This window comes from Saccostrea echinata, unplaced genomic scaffold (genome assembly GCF_033153115.1).
Source record: "Saccostrea echinata isolate AGI-Se365-2 ecotype Australia unplaced genomic scaffold, CSIRO_AGI_Sech_v1 ptg000012l, whole genome shotgun sequence".
NCBI lineage: Eukaryota > Metazoa > Mollusca > Bivalvia > Ostreida > Ostreidae > Saccostrea > Saccostrea echinata.
The window spans coordinates 18468899-18487927 of NW_026889761.1; the positions used below are offsets into that span (position 1 = coordinate 18468899).

At 33.6% G+C, this 19029-nt stretch overlaps 2 protein-coding genes across 2 annotated transcripts; one reads left to right on the forward strand and one right to left on the reverse strand.

Annotated features, from left to right (window-relative positions):
* Positions 1-1632: 1632 nt before the first annotated feature.
* On the reverse strand, positions 1633-6026 carry LOC133186063 (uncharacterized). The gene is made up of 5 exons (XM_061321343.1): positions 5891-6026; positions 5034-5316; positions 4413-4882; positions 3640-3731; positions 1633-2395 (listed from the first exon to the last, which is right to left on the reverse strand). The coding sequence occupies exons 1-5, from the start codon at positions 5936-5938 to the stop codon at positions 2197-2199; spliced, it is 1092 nt and encodes a 363-aa protein (XP_061177327.1). The 5' UTR covers positions 5939-6026; the 3' UTR covers positions 1633-2196.
* A 2571-nt stretch (positions 6027-8597) lies between these two features.
* Positions 8598-18576, forward strand: LOC133185460 (ribosome production factor 2 homolog). The gene is made up of 10 exons (XM_061320667.1): positions 8598-8680; positions 10087-10219; positions 12586-12623; positions 14297-14336; positions 15422-15503; positions 15621-15697; positions 16661-16760; positions 17170-17272; positions 17595-17739; positions 18115-18576. The coding sequence occupies exons 1-10, from the start codon at positions 8661-8663 to the stop codon at positions 18298-18300; spliced, it is 924 nt and encodes a 307-aa protein (XP_061176651.1). The 5' UTR covers positions 8598-8660; the 3' UTR covers positions 18301-18576.
* The last annotated feature ends 453 nt before the right edge of the window (positions 18577-19029 follow it).

Genomic DNA, 19029 nt, shown 5'->3' on the forward strand with positions numbered 1-19029 from the left:
CATCAGATTGTTCAAGTGTCCGATTTAAATGTCTCCTCCCCTTGATTTAAATAAATGAAACTCAAAATAGGATCGGTACGACTTTTCCGGATTTGGGGTAGTTATAGGCTTAAAAAATCTTCATTTGTTTCAAATCCATGCTGATTTAGATGATGTTTTAACGTGATTTTAATTAGAAATATCCACTTGTGTTTAACTATTACCAAAAAAGAACAATTTGGTAATATATTCTAAAGTAAAACGTCACTGAAAAAGGGCCCATGAAGTATTGCTTAAAGTGACAGTACGGCGCATCTCATCAAAAACTGACTAGATAAAATTTTCCGACAAGATTTGGCATTTTTTTACTACTCATAAATGTATAAACTTTCAGAAAATTACAACTTTTACAATTAATTAATTTGGATTACTTCATTAAAATTAATAGTTATTTATGGGACGTAAATATATACATCGCAACGTGTTCGATGTTCCACATTCCATGCTATGCACGCATGCGTAGTTTTCATAAACAAAACAGCATGGTTAGAGAGGGAATCCCGGTAGGCCTGCTACATTGACAAAGTCGACTAAAGATAAAAAGAAACTGAAATAGAACTTGAAAAAGCAACTTTCCTGACTAAAATTTAGTTTGGGGATTAATATAATCGCTGGATAAGGAAGAAACGGGAACTCGGCGACACTCAAGCAGGGCTCTCGAAGGTTCTACTCGACAGGTTTGTTCATACTTGTTATCATTTCTCATTTTTCCGTCGCTTTCAAAGAAAAAAAATAGTGTAAACTCAACATAAAAAATACATCTTTGACTTATAAACATTGTTGCCATTTGAAATGCTAATTTTTTTTAATTGTGCAGAAAAATATTTTGTTTGACATTTGCCGCGGTAACGTAAGATTAGTTGGTTTTTCCTTTCTCGGACCTCAATACACAAAACGTCAACATTTGTACTTTAATTCTGTTAAATTCGGCTGAATGCAGACTAAAATCTTTACGATTATTATTTTAGATTATTTTATCAGAAAGTTATGATAATTTGTGTTTTTGAAAATTGCTTTCACCTAATATTCATTATAACTGTAAACTCTATAGTGTAGGCACGTGCCGTTTTGGAATTCACGTGGTACAAATAAACAGATCTAAGATTGCTCCAGTTCGTACGACCCTTGATTTTCCGGCAGATTCTAATTACGTTAATTTTGTTTGAGTAGAGAATATTTCTGTTTCTCAAACTGCTTACATCAACTTTATACCTTATTTCTTAATGACATATTGGGTAAATTTGGATGAAAAAGCACACATTTTGCAGCCGTACTGTCGCTTAAAGAGCACTTGTCCTTTCGATCAGAAAAGCTCACTTGAGCCTTCGGCTCAGGTGAGCTAAAAAAGAAGAAGAAGCCGGAAGCCGATATCAGATAGCGGAATGTGGGAATGATGGACTAAGAAGTCATGTATTTTTGATAAGTATTATCTTGTGTAATAAATATTCTCAGGAGGAGGGGGGCTACACCATCTCTTCATCAGGTGCTTGTGTCTTAAATCACGAAGGAGACCTTTCGTGTATAGTCAGAGAACTGTAATAATGTAGTTGAACTGTGGGTGACAGGGATACGGTAAGAAAGAACGAAAGGACATTGAAACAAGTAACATTTATTTTCACACCAAATAACATGTGCAACAATTCACTGAAGTCCTACGAAATTATATTTTCCATTTAATGTAAATATGCTATAAAACTATTGTTTTTGCATGCGACTGATCTTTGCTATATATGACAAGAAAGCTTTTGCCTTGCCTTAATAAAGTAATTGTTCCATTCTAATGAAGGGTTGCAGGAATTTTAGAATATTTACAAGAGCAGAAATGTTTGAAGGGTAAAATCAGTGACAAAGACAATCTTGGAAATCTTTTACCAAGACCCGTCAAATGCCTTTGGATTGTCTAACGGTTTGACTTTGGTTTTTTCGGGGGAGCAAATTCTTTTAAAATAATCCCAATATACACCCAAAAATATCTGAAAAAATGCATTAAACCCTGTAATCAAGGAAAATGATATCTGCAACATTTACAGGTTTTCCATATGTACATACTACAGGACACATAATATAGTCTAGTAAATATTGTGTATCAAAATCCTTCCTGCCAAAATTATTTATGGATTGCTCCTTTTCCATAAAATCTTGTCTGCTAATTTATTCTTATTTTGAACTGCTTCCCTTGACGGAGTGGCTTTTCTGTACAGGCGGGGGGAGCCCCTCTGCGTTAACATACTCCAGGAGTTCTATGACAGATGGCGTCTCCATCTGAGAACTGAAGCGGTAAGTGACCCGGTTCCCTGATCCCGATCGTCTTCTCTTTACTTTGTAGTGATATCTACCTTTTGGTGAAGATGTGTTTCTAAAATGATGAAAATTTATATATCAAAAAACGCAGATCCTAAGCGAAAAGAAAAGGGGTTAAAATCAATCAAATCTAATCGTTTCTGCATTGGCCTTCCATTTAATTTCCTCTCATTATTATACGTTTTGAATCTGTACATTTGTTAACTTTAACACCTTATCTAAATTAGGCCATTTAGATCTCCTCATTGAAACTGAGATAATACAAGTTACAAAACCGCATAGTATGATATAAGACATGGGGTGGGGTGCAGAAAGAGAAAATAAACACTGATCTTTTTTTTCTTAACAGTACATGTACAATCAATACATATATTTGTCATAACTTTAAAAATTTGTTCCTATATAAATCTATACTTTAAAAAATCTAACATTTCCAATGTTTTACTGAGCGATCATAAAAAAATCGATGTTTGACTGCAGAGTAAGATATTGGACCTGTCGATGAGATATTGGACCGCTTACGTCACACTGTGGGCGGGATCAGCTAAATTTTATATATGTGCATTTGTTGGTGTTCGACAGTGACAGAATTAATTTACCGCAGTGCGGTTAAAGGAAATTTACATCATGGAAGCCAGCTCAAGATACAAGTATGTCCAAAATAAATAAATAAATTAATAAATGAATAAATAAATAAATAAAACGTATAATAAAACATTTATTGGGTGTGTTCTCGGGTAAAACGGCCAAACGGCCTCAGGCAAACAGTTTGGTTCTTAGGTCCGACAAAACGCATGTTGCCCTCGAACACAGTCAATAAATGTATAATGTACATGAGTACATGATTAGTATTGTCGAATTTTAAAATGCAAATATCAGAACAAGATTTTTTGAACCATAAGACTAGTCCAAGTGTAGATTTTGAAATTAAAAAAACTCAATTCAACATGGTGTGTTTGTTAAACACAAATGCCTAAAACTTGGCCAAGTGATGTGGAAAAGAGTCCCTAGACATACTACAATAGAATTTACAATATTCTGACTGGTTTCAAAAGATAAAGCTAAGTATTACAGTTTTGCAGACAGAAGGACAGACAGGATAAAACTTAATTAATGCAGGATCATCGAACTTCATAAAATACATGTATCAGATGTATATGCAATGTGTGCAGTTTTCAAAACCTTTTAAAAAATCAATGGCACATTAATTAACATTTCAGATTATTTTGTTTTCTAAATGAAAAGCATTTTGATCAAATAGGTCTGTAGTAAATTTGTGAGTAACGTTAAGATACTCACATGATCGTGACTATTAGAAGTTCACGTTTTTGGCTGTACCAAATGACGTAATCGCCATCTCTCGCTTTGTTTTCTCTAATGATTCGTTTTATCTAAAAAAAAAAAAAAACAAACAAACAAAAAACATAGTGCTCTGAAACTACGTCAATGAAAACACGAAAATTTTAATACTATATTTAAGAGTACTAAACGATACACCAATAAAAACATGTTCAATTGTGCTAAATTTGAAAACGCCTTTCCCATCTTTAAAAAAATGGTAGGATACCGGCTGAATGCATATTATATATAATTTTAACAGACCTTAATATCCGTCACTACGTATACATTTGTGCTTCTGTCATAAGGTTACAATTAAAGTTTACTACCAAGAACATAACCTCATTCCCGGATCTGAAGCAAAGCATATTTAGTTTCTGGGAGAGGTGTAAAATTTGTTTCTCTTGATTTCGCTGGAGAAAATGCAATATGTATGAAACATTATTTTCCATCATGATACATTGTAAACAAAATATAATTCAAACGTATAAACACGTATAAAATTTGAATGGGATAACTATAACCGAAGAATTTAGAAAATCGTTAATATATTCTTACACCGGTAATTACAATGATAATTGTAACTACTTTCCATGAAGTTTTTGCAGTTAATGACATCTTTTTTTGTGTGATTTTCTATGTCAATCATTACATCAATACAATGCAGCGAGATCAAAATTTGCAAATAAGGTATATCTGTAACGGTAGTATTTGATTTCAAAAGGATTCCCTACATTTCTTTCTTCGACGTCTGGGTGACATCCCGGGTACTCTCGGAGCCGATGATCCATGTTCTTTACTGGGTACCAACCATCAAATAATACTGGACTTCCTCTGTACGGTATAGGATGTGACAGAATTATGTTGTCTGTCTTCGACCCAACTCTACAATCATCATAATCCACTTCATCGACGTCATCATAGTCATCGTCGTCTTTGCCAGGACTCGGAGTGTCCGCCACATTCATAGTTTTAGCCAAAGGTAAATCAGATCGCCTTTCTAGCGGTAAGTCCCTGGGTTTTGTAAGAATCGAGGGGCCATGTGGTTTTTGTATTGACCCTACAGATGATTGTGTTGGACTATGGGAATGAAACTGCTGTTGTATTTGGTCGGAAAACTTAACCTGGTGCGAATGGCTGTGTTCTGGGAAAGAAGTGAGATCTGAGGATTCTGTAGGTGAATTTTGCGTGATTCCAGGGTACTCTGTTCAATGAAGGGTAAATATCTTGAATAAAGAATCAGTTCATTAATTTTTTTTAATATTTAGGAATGTATGATTCCTTAGAGTATTCTTACTTACTCTGTTATATATATATATATATATATATATATATAAAGAAATACAGTGCCTTACCAGAATCGAACAAATATCCATAACCGTTCTTGTGAAGAACATCAACAAAAATGTGGAATCCCTCTTCACCTACATATATAAGTTTTTCTATCAGTCCATCCGCCATTGTATGGTTTATTTCCTTCCTGCGAATTTCCAAGCCATCCTCAATAGACAAGACTTCACGGCTGATTAAGTCGTCCAGAATATGATCTACGGAAAGATTTCTTTTTATGTCCTTAACACTTCTTTGGAGTTTTGTGTAGTTTTCATTTCCGATGTGACCTCTATAACGACGGATACCCTGTTTAAAATACGAAGGTTGATCCAAAAAGTAATATCACAACTGCTATAAAATATTTAATAATCAAATGTTATTAAAAAAATCATAAATAAATATCCCTATCTATTTTGATTTTTGCCTTCACTCGATTTTCGGGGGGGGGGGGGGGGGGGGCTTAGGTGTCAACTTCTTTCAGTACCAAATTTTATTCATACACTACTACATTACCCTTATTTGACTATACTGCAACAAAAAGTGGGGGAGGGGACAAACGGCCTTTCAATAAACAGTTACGATAGTAAGAGGTCCTGTTTTGAAAAAAAGATTGGGGGTTGATGTTACGTCCCTGTTTATAATGGCAATTGTCCAGGTCTACCTTGCAGAAAAAAATGTATTTTAATAGTTGCTTAAAGATGTTGCTACCTGTTCACTTAATGTTTGGAAAAAATCTAGAAGTTGTGCTTATAGACAAATTCCTGGCAATACTGGTAATGGAAATATCAGGAAGTTATTTTAACAAAGGTTTATAATGGTTACGAATTTTACATATCATGCAAGATAATTTTTTTTTAAACTGTATAGAACACTGACTTACGTGTCCTCGAGACATATTGGATTCGCTCCCTCGCGGTCCCTTCCCCATGTGTATATCCCAGTTACCCAGCTAATCCATGATCCATACAAAAAGATTCAAAATGATTTCATTATCTCCGCATAGCGACCTCCTTTCGTTTTGTCCGTCACGGTCTGACCTCATAGCTGTATTGTCACTTGTATCCGGTTTAAAGTTTAAATTTTAAGGTATCTATTTTGGGACAGTTTAAAAATTCCATATCAGTGCTTTTTTTTAGATTAAACTTTACTGCACCATTGTGAATTTGTTCAATTTATATATTATAATTTCAATCAAACTAATTAAAATAAGGCAGTCATTGTGCAAATCACATATATACATGTATATACATATTTTGACCACTGGATCGCCATACGCGAATATATGAAATCTGTCAAATAGTTTCGAAGTGTTTGGGAATACTAGACGTATATGATGGCCGGACCAATGGCTAAGACAAAGCTTAATTAACTATTGCTGTCTTTCGTGAGATATTTGTTTTTTTTTTGTAAATACATCTTACAAATACCGAAAAAGACAAGACTTCCCTTCTGACTCCGAAGCGGTGAAAAATACGCTGAAACAACCCCCCCCCCCCCCCCATACTTTTTAGCGACTCCCCCGCGTTACCCGTTGTATACGGTGAGAATGGAGATTGTGTGTTAATATGGAAAAAACCCAGATGATATGATTTTTTCAAGAAAATCAAGCGATGAAACATCATTTAGATTTTTATTACAATAACCAAATGATTTACATAACTAATGGATATAAATATTTGGGTGTTGTGTTCAGATCTGATGGAAAAATGAAATTTGCAGCTGAACAACTATAGGAAAGCATATTATGCTATTTAAACCAAATTTTCCTGCAAATATTAATTTTTCAGCTGAAATTATGTTGAAATTATATCAGTCAATGATAATACCAATTATCACATATGAATCTGAAGTATGGATAACTGACTTCAAATGTGATTTAATGTCTTCATACCAATTTCCTACTTAATATTTAAAGACATACTAGGGGTACATAGAAAGGCATCAAATCTTGCTGTTTTATGTGAATTGGGTCGTTTTCCTTTGTACTATTTATATTACGAATAGAGACTCAAGGAAATATAATGCAAACATGGTTATAATAATTATTTAGTGATTTCTGCATTCAAAGAAGACAAAAAACTTGTATCTAGAATATCTTGGCAAAGAAAACTGTCTTCATTACTACAAAAATTAAATATCACTTCTTTGGATATTTCTCACACAACGTTGAAAAACAAATTACAAGAGCATTACCAAAACAAGATACATGAACAACTGAAAAATATAAGCAAATCAGACTCTGGAAAGTTAGCTTTTTATAGCAAACTTTCAAAGTTATTTAAAGCTACCTTTGAAAAAAGTTATAGATCTGCATAAACAAAATTAAGGATCATTGCCCATCCATTGTATATTGAAACGGGTAGGTACTGTAAACCTCTTATTCCTAGAGAAAAAAAAGTCTATTCTATTCATGTAAATTGTTTATTGAAGATGAAAAACATTTTGTTCTGTTATTAGTGTTCATGACTGTATGCCGACATGGTAATTGTCAATAAAGTGAATTGAATATATAGTATAATTCATACTTGGACCTTTTATTCATTTAATTAGCCTAATGTTTTAAAACTGTTGTCATGTTGATTTTTCTTTCAATTGTTATAGGCCGCAGGAGCGGCCGATATATTTGTTGTTCCCCGTTGTGTTAGAATGTGCACATTATTTTTTTCATTGCTTCGATGGAATAATTCCTTATTGATAATGAACACACGTAAAATTTATGAATAAAATTTTTAAAAATTTGCTCAATACTAAGTCTAAATGGCTTTTATTATGTTTCAATTTGATTTTTATTTCTCATCAGATATTTATTAATTTATGATTTGATAATAAAACTGCTCCCCAATGTGGGCGTGCATAAGATATAAAAACAAAACGTATTTATGAATTACAGTGCCTCAAAAAGAAGTGAATTTTGTTTTGAATACACTACAGTTGCAAATGGCTCAATGATCGTTTTTCACTTCACATTTATTGTGAAGAATACCATCGGCATTATCACATGACCAAGATCCAGGGTATCAGCCTTTGAACTTCAGAAGTTTGTGCGTCCTTTTTTGTCAGCACTCGGACATTCTGAATTTCATTATTAATAATTTTAGACCGATACATGTATTTGTTGCATTTGTCTTCGAATCAAATAATTTGATGATAATAAAGTCCCATCCTTTTAATCGTGGGCAGCCGTCCGATTTTCATTTCCGTGAATTTATTATTATTATTATTTTTTATTAAATAAATATTTAACAATTGATCACTGAAAAATTAAATTATTCAAGAAAAAGGCACAGAAAAGTAAGGCAGGCAAATGTAATTGATCACTGAAAAATTAAATTATTTTAAAAAAGGGGGGCACAGAAAAGTAAGGCAAGTGAACAGTTTGCAATAAAATGTATCGTGTACTTTTTGATTTCTTTTCTTTCGACACTTTCTAGTGGAAATACTTTAAGATGCTAAATATATTTTTGAGGCCGATTCGATGCTTTGCATCAATTTAAATTGTTTAGTCGTTGTACTAAAATACCCCGGCTTTTAACTGTGTAAATCAAAGAATTTCAACTCGGGCTCGGTATATCAATAATTATTTTATCCACAACGTGCTTTCGTGCTTGGATTGAATTTGTAAACAGAAACTAAGAAAGGGATTCAACACGATGGTTCTTCAGAGAATAGTGTAAAACTCTCGTGTTAATGCTTGCATAACTTCTTAAATTTATCGGTCAAATATTTTTAAATGGATTGAAAAAAGATTAATCTCTTCCGTGGATGATTACTACATCAACGTGTGACCAGCGACCACAAGCGTTTATTTCATACAGCACGCTAGTTTTCTACTGGTAGTGAAAAGTAGCATGCTGTAAGAAACAAACACCTGTGCCAGAGGCGTAAAATAACATTATTGATGCCTCTGGTGTGCCTTGGTCCAATCAGACGTTTCTTGCTTTTTATTGACGGAAATTTTAAGGAAATCATAGTTTTTTTTTAAATAATTTGCAAGCAAATTCAAAGAATTGTGGTCCCCGCTATCGATGTCTTGGTAGTTGGATGCAATTATTTATGGCATATTGTAATAGTCTTGTTTGTATGTCTTTCAAACTTCTAGATCAAGGTTATGAAGTCAAAAATGATATTTTCATATAGGTAATGTACATGTGAAATATGAAAGCCATATCTTCTCTCATTCAAAAGTTCTTACCAGTGTAAACAAATATGAAAAAGACTGAAGGTTAAACTCAAAAGTCAAGGTCATAAGGAAAAAAAACAGAATGCATTCCTAAAGGCCTTGAAAGATCAAATCCACATGTCAGATATAAATTCCCTATCTACTCTCATTCAAAAGTTATCAGCAATGTGAAAATGTTTGAAAACTTTAAGGTCAAGGTCATCGTTAAAAATCATGGTACATTTGGAAAGGTCTTGTCACAGGTAATGAATGTGTCAAATATGATTATCTTATCTTCTCTCCTTTAAAATTTAGCAGCAATGATAAGATTTTTGAAAATGAGGTCAAATTTGAAGGTCAAGGTCACAGGGTCTAACATAGTATATTCGGAAAACTTCTTGTCACCCATAATGCACTAGTCAAACATTAATGCCTTATCTTCTATCATTCAAAAGTTATTACTAATGTAAAAATTTTTGAAAATTAGGTCAGATTTCAAAGTCAATGTTATGGAGTAAAAAATCATGGTATATTTGGAAAGGTTTTATCACAGGTAATGTACGTGTAAAATATGAAAGTCCTATCTCTTCTCAATCAAAAGTTATGACCAAGGTAAAAGTAAATATTAAAATTTTTGAAAAGTAGGTCAAACTTCAAGGTCAAGGTCACAGGGTAAAAATTCATAGAATATTTTGAAAGATTTTGTCACAGGTATTGTACATGTGAAATATGAAAGCCCCATCTTTTCATTCAAAAGTTATGACCAAGGTTAAAGTCTATGTGATTGATAGACTGACAGACGAATGAGATTTAATGTCCCTTGCTTTTGGGACAATGGGGGACAAAAACAATTCCTTTCAGTTTCCATGTTGCAGCCTAGAATTTGCTATCATTAAAATTGTCTCTACGACTTTCAGAAAGCCCAAAACACAGCAAGGAAAACGTTTCTTGGAAAAACGTGAACCTAAACTGATAGAGAATGACAAAAAGGCCATGTTTATCAAAGGTGGAAACACAAGTGATGTTATATCACAGGTTCTTAAAGAATTGGTAAGTTTATCTTACATTATACATATTGTAATTTGTCAACATGTATAAATTACAATTTGGAATTCCCAAATTGTACCAGTCCACCAGGCATCCCTGGTAAATACTGAAGGGTCATATAAAATCTGAATTATATCGTTCAAAATGTCTAACAGTTTTTAAAGACTAGTGTATCAAAATGAGACAAAAAATCTTAGCAAAATCATTTAATTCAATTAACTGTCATCTTATTAATTGCAATAGATAAAATTTTTAATAAAACCCTAATAGAAAGGTCTATATATAGGTATACACAGTTTATTTTTTTTCAATCCAGATTTGTTTTTTTTTAATACACTTATAATAAGCTCACCTGAGCTGAAAGCTCAAGTGAGCTTTTCTGATCACCCGTTGTCCATCCATCTGTAAACTTTTCACATTTTCAACTTCTTCTGAAGAGCCACTGGGCCAATTTTAACCAAACATAGTACAAAGCATCCTTTGGTGAAGGGGAGTTTAAATTGTTAAAAAAAGGGCCAAGCCCCCTTCAAAGGGGAGATAATCAAGAAAAGACAAAAATTGGGTGGGGTCATTAAAAGATCTTCTTCTCAAGAACCACTGGGCAAGAAAGACTGAAACTTATGTAGAAGCATCCTGGGTAGTGTAGATTCTAAATTGTTCAAATCTTGACCATGGGGGTAGGGTGGGGAAACAATAGGGAATCCAAGTTTTACATTGAAATATGTAGTAAAAATCTTTAAAAATCTTCTTCTCAAGAACAGGGCCAGAAAAGCTGAAACTTATGTGGAAGCACTCTGGGGTAGTGTAGATTCTAACTGTTTAAATCATGACCCCCAGGGTGGGGCGGGGCCACAATAGGGAATCCAAGTTTTGCATTGAAATATGTAGAAAAAATCTTTAAAACTCTTCTTCTCAAGAACCACTAGGCCAGAAAGGCTGAAACTTAAGTGGCAGCATCCTGGGGTAGTGTAGATTCTAAATTGTTTGAATCATGACCCCTGGGAGTAGGGCAGGGCCACAATAAGTACTACAAGGGGTGAAAAGGCCAAAGTTACTCAGGTGAGCATTGTGGCCCATGCGCCTCTTGTTTCCTATTTGAGTTAAAAAATTGGGCTGTAATAATTGCCAGCAGCAAGAACAAGTGTGAGAAAAAAAGGACCTCAATCAGCGAAAGTCTTCCATGTTATTTACCAGGATCTTATACTCTTAACCAGACTTATTTATTTTTCATTTTCATGTTATTTACCAGGTAAACATAAATTGCTAATTTATAATATAGTAATAGTAAAGAATGTTTCCGCAGATTTATAATGGGCACTTGCGTGCCTAAGGCCTGTCTCATCACAGACTACAGCGACAATTTAATTGAACAAACTGTGTACCAAATTGAAAGTGATATGGATGATATCATACTAATTGTTAGGCCATTATTTACACACTGAATTGTTGATGGATTTTTCCGTTATTTACCGATCATGACAAGGAGCACACAGCAGGTGTGACCGGTCAGCAAGGGATGCTCACTCCTCCATGGCACCTGATCCCACCTCTGATGTTTCAGAGGTCCATGTTTGCTCTGCTCCTATTTTGTATTATATAATGGACTTTTGAGCTTGAATACTGTTCGTTATCTCCATATATTTCATGGAATAAATTAGCCTGAACCTTATTTGATCCAAATTTACAAAACATGTGCCAGGCTATGTATTTTTACCGTGTTTCGACTCAAAACTCCACAAATAGCAACTTAATTAATAATTCAACTGTCGACATTTTTGCAGCTTTAATCTTTAGAATATTTTGCTTTTTATTACACAAGGTCCCTTCTTTCTGTGACATAAGATATATCACTGCACTGAAGCTGATGTTCTATATTTCTTTGAGTAGTAAAGGACAATGATGTCATAATGTGTATGGGCTATAGTATGTTGTGAGTACTATAACTGAGGTACATATTAAAAAATGAGTTTATGCCTTCTTTGTAAAACAGTAATACCTCTTATGAATTTTAATTAGCTCATTAGCATAGAAACATGCACCTATACATGTTCCTTGCCTTAACTCACAAGCAGAAAGACCATGGGTAACCCAATAGCTTCCAGCTCATTGCTTTGTGAAAGTCTATGGATTAATTTGCAACCTTTTTTTATGTCAATAGGTTTTGTTTGCAAGGAAAGTCATTGGGAAGGATTCTTGCAATGTTACATAACAAAGGGATCATATGGTGGCAGTGCTAAATATCTCAAAAAGGAGAAATATTTTGATAAGCAATATTGAATAAAAGATTTCCAGGATGAAGTTCTTAACAATATGTAGGTGTATTTTTTTCAAATGTTTGTATGTTGACTATATCTGTTTTTTCCTTTCAGTATGTTTTAAAGAAGCACAATTCAGTATCATTTAAAAGGTGAGGATAAAAGAGAAAGAGCCAATCATTATTCTTTTCTTTACAAAAGTAGTTATGAAACCATTTTGATTTTTAGCTCTACTGGTCAGAGACCAGAAGAGCTTATGCGATAGTAAGGTGTCCGTCGTCCGTCCGTCTGTCTGTCTGTCTGTCTGTCTGTCTGTCTGTCTGTCCGTCCGTCTGTAAACAATTTTTCAAAATGCTACTCCTCCTACAGTTTTGGTCTGATTTCAGTATAACTTGGCACACAAGTAAACTACACTAAGATACATAATTCTGTGTATCGGTTTTTGATTTCGATGAACGGTGTTGCCATGGTTACTAAAAATAGAAATTTCTGTGAAAAACATTCAAAATGCTACTCCTCCTACAGTTTTGGTCTGATTTCAATATAACTTGGCACACAAGTAGACTATACTAAGATACATAATTCTGTGTATCGGTTTTTGATTTCGATGAACGGTGTTGCCATGGTTACTAAAAATGGAAATTTCTGTGAAATACTTTCAAAATGCTACTCCTCCTACAGTTTTGATCTGATTTCAATATAACTTGGCACACAAGTAGACTACACTAAGATACATAATTCTGTGTATCGGTTTTTGATTTCGATGAACGGTGTTGCCATGGTTACTAAAAATAGAAATTTCTGTGAATAACATTCAAAATGCTACTCCTCCTACAGTTTTGATCTGATTTCAATATAACTTGGCACACAAGTAGACTATACTAAGATACATATTTCTGTGTATCGGTTTTTGATTTCGATGAACGGTGTTGCCATGGTTACTAAAAATAGAAATTTCTTTGAAATACTTTCAAAATGCTACTCCTCCTACAGTTTTGATCTGATTTCAATATAACTTGGCACACAAGTAGACTACACTAAGATACATAATTCTGTGTATCGGTTTTTGATTTCGATGAACGATGTTGCTATGGTTACTAAAAATAGAAATTTCTGTGAAATACTTTCAAAATGCTACTCCTCCTACAGTTTTGATCTGATTTCAATATAACTTGGCAAACAAGTAGACTACACTAAGATACATAATTCTTTATATTGATTTTCTGATTTCGATGAACATTGTTGCCATGGTTACTAAAAATAGAAATTTCCTTGAAATACCTTCAAAATGCTACCCCTACAGTTCTGGTCTGATTTTAGTAATACTAATTAGCACACAAGTAGACTACACTGAGATACATAATTCTCTGTACCAGTTTCGGATTTCGATGAACAGTGTTGCCATGGTTACTAAAAATAGAAATTTTCTTGAAATACTTTCAAAACGCTACTCCTCCTACACTTTTTGTCTGATTTCAGTATAATGTGGCATACAAGTAGACTACAGAGATACATATTTGGTGTTATTGTTTTTTGATTTTGTTGAATGATGTTGCCATGGTAACTTAAATCAAAATTTCTGTAAAATTGTTTTAAAAGGCTACTCCTCCTACAGTTTTAGTCTGATATTATAATAAATCTTGCCACAAAAGAGACTAAACCAAGGATCATTATTCTGTTTATTGCTGTTGCAAAGTTTCAAGTCCAAGTGCTACTTTTATCTTCCTTTATAAATACAACCAGTAGAGCTACAGTCTCGTCAGAGACTTCTGGTTTTCTTTAATTATAATCTTAGCATTTTCCAGTTTATTGTTTAATATTTCAGAAAGAACATTTTGAGACCATTTGAAGATGAAACACCTCTGGTATGTAAAACTAAATCTTTAATTTGTGAACCTGTATTTCTTTTCTTTCTTTTAGCTTACCTGAGCTGAAGGCTCAAGTGAGCTTTTCTGATCAAAATTTGTTTGTTGTCGGTCATTGTAATCATTGTAAACTTATTACAATTTCATATTCTTCTGCAAAACCAATGAGCCAATTTCAGTCAAATTTGGTACAGAGTATCCCTGGGTAAAAGGGATTCAAGTTTGTTCAAATAAAGTACCACACCCTCCTCAAAGGATAGATTATTTAGAAAAAGTAAAATTTGGTGGGTCCATTTAAAAATCTTCTTCTCAAAAAACCTGGGTCCAAAAAGATGAAACTTTTGTGAAAGCTTTCTGACATAGTGTAGATTCAAATATGAAATCTTGATCCCTGGGGGTAGGGTAGGATCACTATTGGTGATCAAAGTTTTGCATGCATTGGGTATATATAGGAAAAATCTTTAAAAATCTTCTTCTCAAGAACAGGAAAGCCAGGACCAGTCATATTTACCGGTATATGGAAGCATCCATAGGTAGTGTAGATTCAATGGTTCAAATCATGACCCCTGGGTACAGTGGGGTCACTATGGACAATCAAAGTTTTACATGGGTATAATAGAAAAAATATTTTTTTAAAAAATCTTCTTAAGAATTAGAAATCCATGATTATACCAGTCGTATTTATCTAGAAGCATCCTCAGGGAGTGTAAATTCAAATTTGTTCAAATCATGACCCCTGGGGTAGGGTGGGGCTACAATGGGGATCAATGTTTTCCATAGGAATTTGTAGGAGAAATCATTATTAAATTCTGATGAAGAACAGCAAAGCCATGATTAGTTGAATCTATATGGAAGCATCCACAGGTGGTGTATGTTTAGGTTTGTTCAAATCTTGACCACTGAGAATAGGGTGCGGCATTACAAAGCGAAAAGCTTAATAAGAAAAAATTCACAAACCATCAAAACAGAATCTTAGTCATATTAATTCATATTAAGTGTTTCATTATATATATACATGTATAGTTCAAGGAATTTCAGAAAGGAACATGTTCCTTTGAAGTAATGTAGCTTACTTTTTGTTGTAGGAATTTTTTGCTAAGAAGACAGATGCCTCTTTGTTTATGTTTGGTTCACATAATAAGAAGCGACCTAATAACCTTGTACTTGGTAAGTTAATTTACTTTAGGTTTAGAAGTTCAAGATTAAATTTGGTAGCATAGTACAGTATACTTACAGTGTGTACATTACACCAATTTTTAAAAAAAAATTTTTTTATTTGTTTAGGTCGATTGTTTGACTTTCACATATTGGACATGATTGAACTAGGCGTTGAGAAATTTGTATCAATGACAGATTTTCCTGTGAGTTGTTTATCTTATTAAACTATTTATCCAATTAATTTTACAGATTTATTAATTTTTCAACCAAAGTACAAAGAAATTCATATATTCATTCTTGCTTGAGTATCAAGCAAGCTTTTTAGATGGTTTTGATATTTGCTTCAAAAGTCAAGAAATGTCTCCTTTTTATACTAAATTAATATCATTAGCAATGCAAGGATTATATGTTGTTTGAATAAGATATAGACAGGCTGACTTTATATCAGTTATGTATCTGTGTTTTCTGCATATCTGTACAGACTTGTCAAAATTTTGAAATCACTGTCAGACATTTGTTCTGACAAAGTCAAATGTTCTGTCAGACCAGACGAAGTTTTGTCAGACCAGACACATGTACCTTATTTTGATGCTGAGAAAGGAAAATGAATAACTGCACCAAAATACCCTTTATTGTTTTCAACAGCCTTCAATCTCAGGATTGAGAGTCTTTAATAAGAGACATATATAACATATTTTATGTCTTTCCTGTAACAATTTAAATTGACCATCGTCACTATGCTGCGCACTCGGCCATCTCTTCTGCGTTTGTGACCCTCAGTTGCGCATCCCAATCATGACCTTTTTTAAATTCGCGTCACGCTTGATTTTTTCAATCGGTCATTTGGACCGACTTTTTCTTAAAAGTTATCAGTCCAGACAATTTTTTACCGGCCTTGCCGACAGGACCGACAGATTTCGACAAGTCTGTCTGTAGCTCAATGGTCTAAAAACAAAATGTAATGGAGTATCATCCCAGTTTGTTCAGACCAGTGAGCTACAGGTCTGCAGCTATGTTAAAAATAGATAGCTAAGCTTTTTGTCATTGGTCTGTGCAGTAACTCCACCCTCTCCATTGTGTTACCTGTGTCTTTGCACATTCTTCCTGCTGTAGCTAATGCTGGATTTTTTTCCTACTGTATATTCATCACTGAGTCTTTTATGCAGGGAGGTAAATGTTCGGAGGGCACAAAGCCATGTTTGATGTTTGCTGGGGAGACATTTGAAAAAGATTTAGAATACCAGAGGCTGAAAAATCTACTGATTGGTAAGTGGTCTAAGATCTTATTCATTAAATTTATAGGTATATTGGTTCTGAAAATAATTCTTTATCTACAAGGCTTTGATGATAGACAATTTCCCCCTTTTCATTTTATTAGTTAAATGTATATAAAGGGTTTGCTTGAATTTTTTTTCCGAAAGAATTCATTTTTTCGTGTAACATAGTGTAAAACTTTACTATAACAGTGCATTATGGTATTTAATTTTTGTATTTCCAAAAAATAAATTATAGCTGATTATACACATAAAAGCACCCTTTTAATTTCACAATTACTCATTAAATAAAGATTAAATCACAGTCAAGTTTTTTTAAAGTACTTGTGGAATGTTTATATCTGATCTGTTCCTAAATGTTTTACTGAGAATCTTCTCATGTATTTACAATTTGGCTGCAGATTTCTTCCAAGGCCCGGTAGTAAGTCAGGTTCGATTGGCCGGATTGGAACATGTGATTATGATAACAGCCGTGGAAGGACAAATCCTCCTCAGAAACTACAGGTAAATCTCAGGTGTTGAATGATATTCCTGAATTATCCTCTTAATCAGATTCCTGAATCGCAGACTCTCAATTTCCTACTAGATAGAGATACTAGAGTGGGTGGGATGGGGGATCCAGAATCCATCTCTCCACAACTTAAATCTTGTTCATACTAATATATTTTGAAGTAAACATTCTATAGACTTATACTTAGGCACAAAGTAGCTAATGACCACTAGAGAGTGTGTCCTCAACTCAAGTTCATTCAAAATTGTATAATTCTTACCTTACCTGGGCCAGTGTGGATAGGGATATATTTTACATATGCTTCTTGTTCACCAGAGTGTTGCTGAAGAAGTCTGGAAGCAAGACACCTCAAATTGAATTGGAGGAGATTGGACCCTCACTGGACCTCAGGATGAGGAGGACCAAGCTGGCCTCAGAGGACCTCTACAGAAGGGCTCTCAAACAGCCCAAAACCATCAAGGTACTTGTTTCTAGAGAGCCCTATACTGCCAGGGTTTTGTTTAGGGAGGGGAAAGGGGGTATCAGCTTCTTATGGTAATAGAATTCTTTATTTTTTAAGAAATACTCAGATAAATTACTGTGATTTTGTTAATTTTTGTGTTGATCAAAATTCATGGTTTTGGCAAAAAGTACTATTTCATTGATATTTCAATCTGTTGACAGCCATCTCGTTCCATTCTATAATTACCAAAGTAAAGTTGTGATTCATTGATTACCTATTTCTTGGTTTGATTCTTCAACGATACAGTGTAACAACAAAAATTGGTGTCATAAGTCATAGTATTGTGTTTTTAATAAATGTAATATTATAATAGTATTCTTGTTTTAATACTAGCCAAGGAAAAAGAAAAATGTATCACATGATGCTTTTGGATCTAAACTTGGAACAATCCACATGACAAAACAGAATCTAGATAAGTTACAGACAAGGAAAATGAAAGGACTGAAAGCTCAAAAACGGAAATCTAGTGCTGGAGAGGGACAGTCAAGTGCAAAAAGGTCAAAGGAGTCTGAAACATGACAACAAGAAGTTTTAAATGTGTACACAATAAAGCTCAATTTATGAAGGAAAGGGAACATTGTGGATCAGACAGCTTGAAATTTCAGATCTTGGACAGTTTATACACATCAGTCATGGATTATAAGAGCATTTTTATGCCAAATGCAAAACGATATGTTGAACTTAAAAATTGCAATGATATAATTGTACTCTGTTTAAGCAAAAAACTTTGAAAAGGGCTTTTTTGAAAGATTTACTTCAAATTGTATTGAATATTTTCATTATCATGGTTGTTTCTAGATCTTATTTAAAAATAATCCAAAAATGTTGCAAATATTTTATGACATAATTGGAAAAGATTTTAACTATGTCCATAAAAAGCTGAAGTGCAATAAATCTGATTAAAGATACTGTGTGTGTGGGCTTTCTTAGTTACAGTTGAACTGCTTTTACTCATCTCTATGGCAGAATGAAAGATGGTATGTACAGATTTATAGGTAATTTTAAAAAGAAGTTTACAAAGAAGGGATACTGGTACTCATCTTATAAAGGTTTATATACATGTAATAATTAAGTTGTGAACAAATTTATCACAACAGATCATTTTAACAGGTTTTGCAATAGCTATTTTGGTTTGTCAGAACATATTTTTCTAACTTTATGCACATTCACATATGAACTGATCTTAAACTGGAAAAACTATATCCAGCCTGGAATATTTGACATCAACGAAACATTGAAAATAAGTAT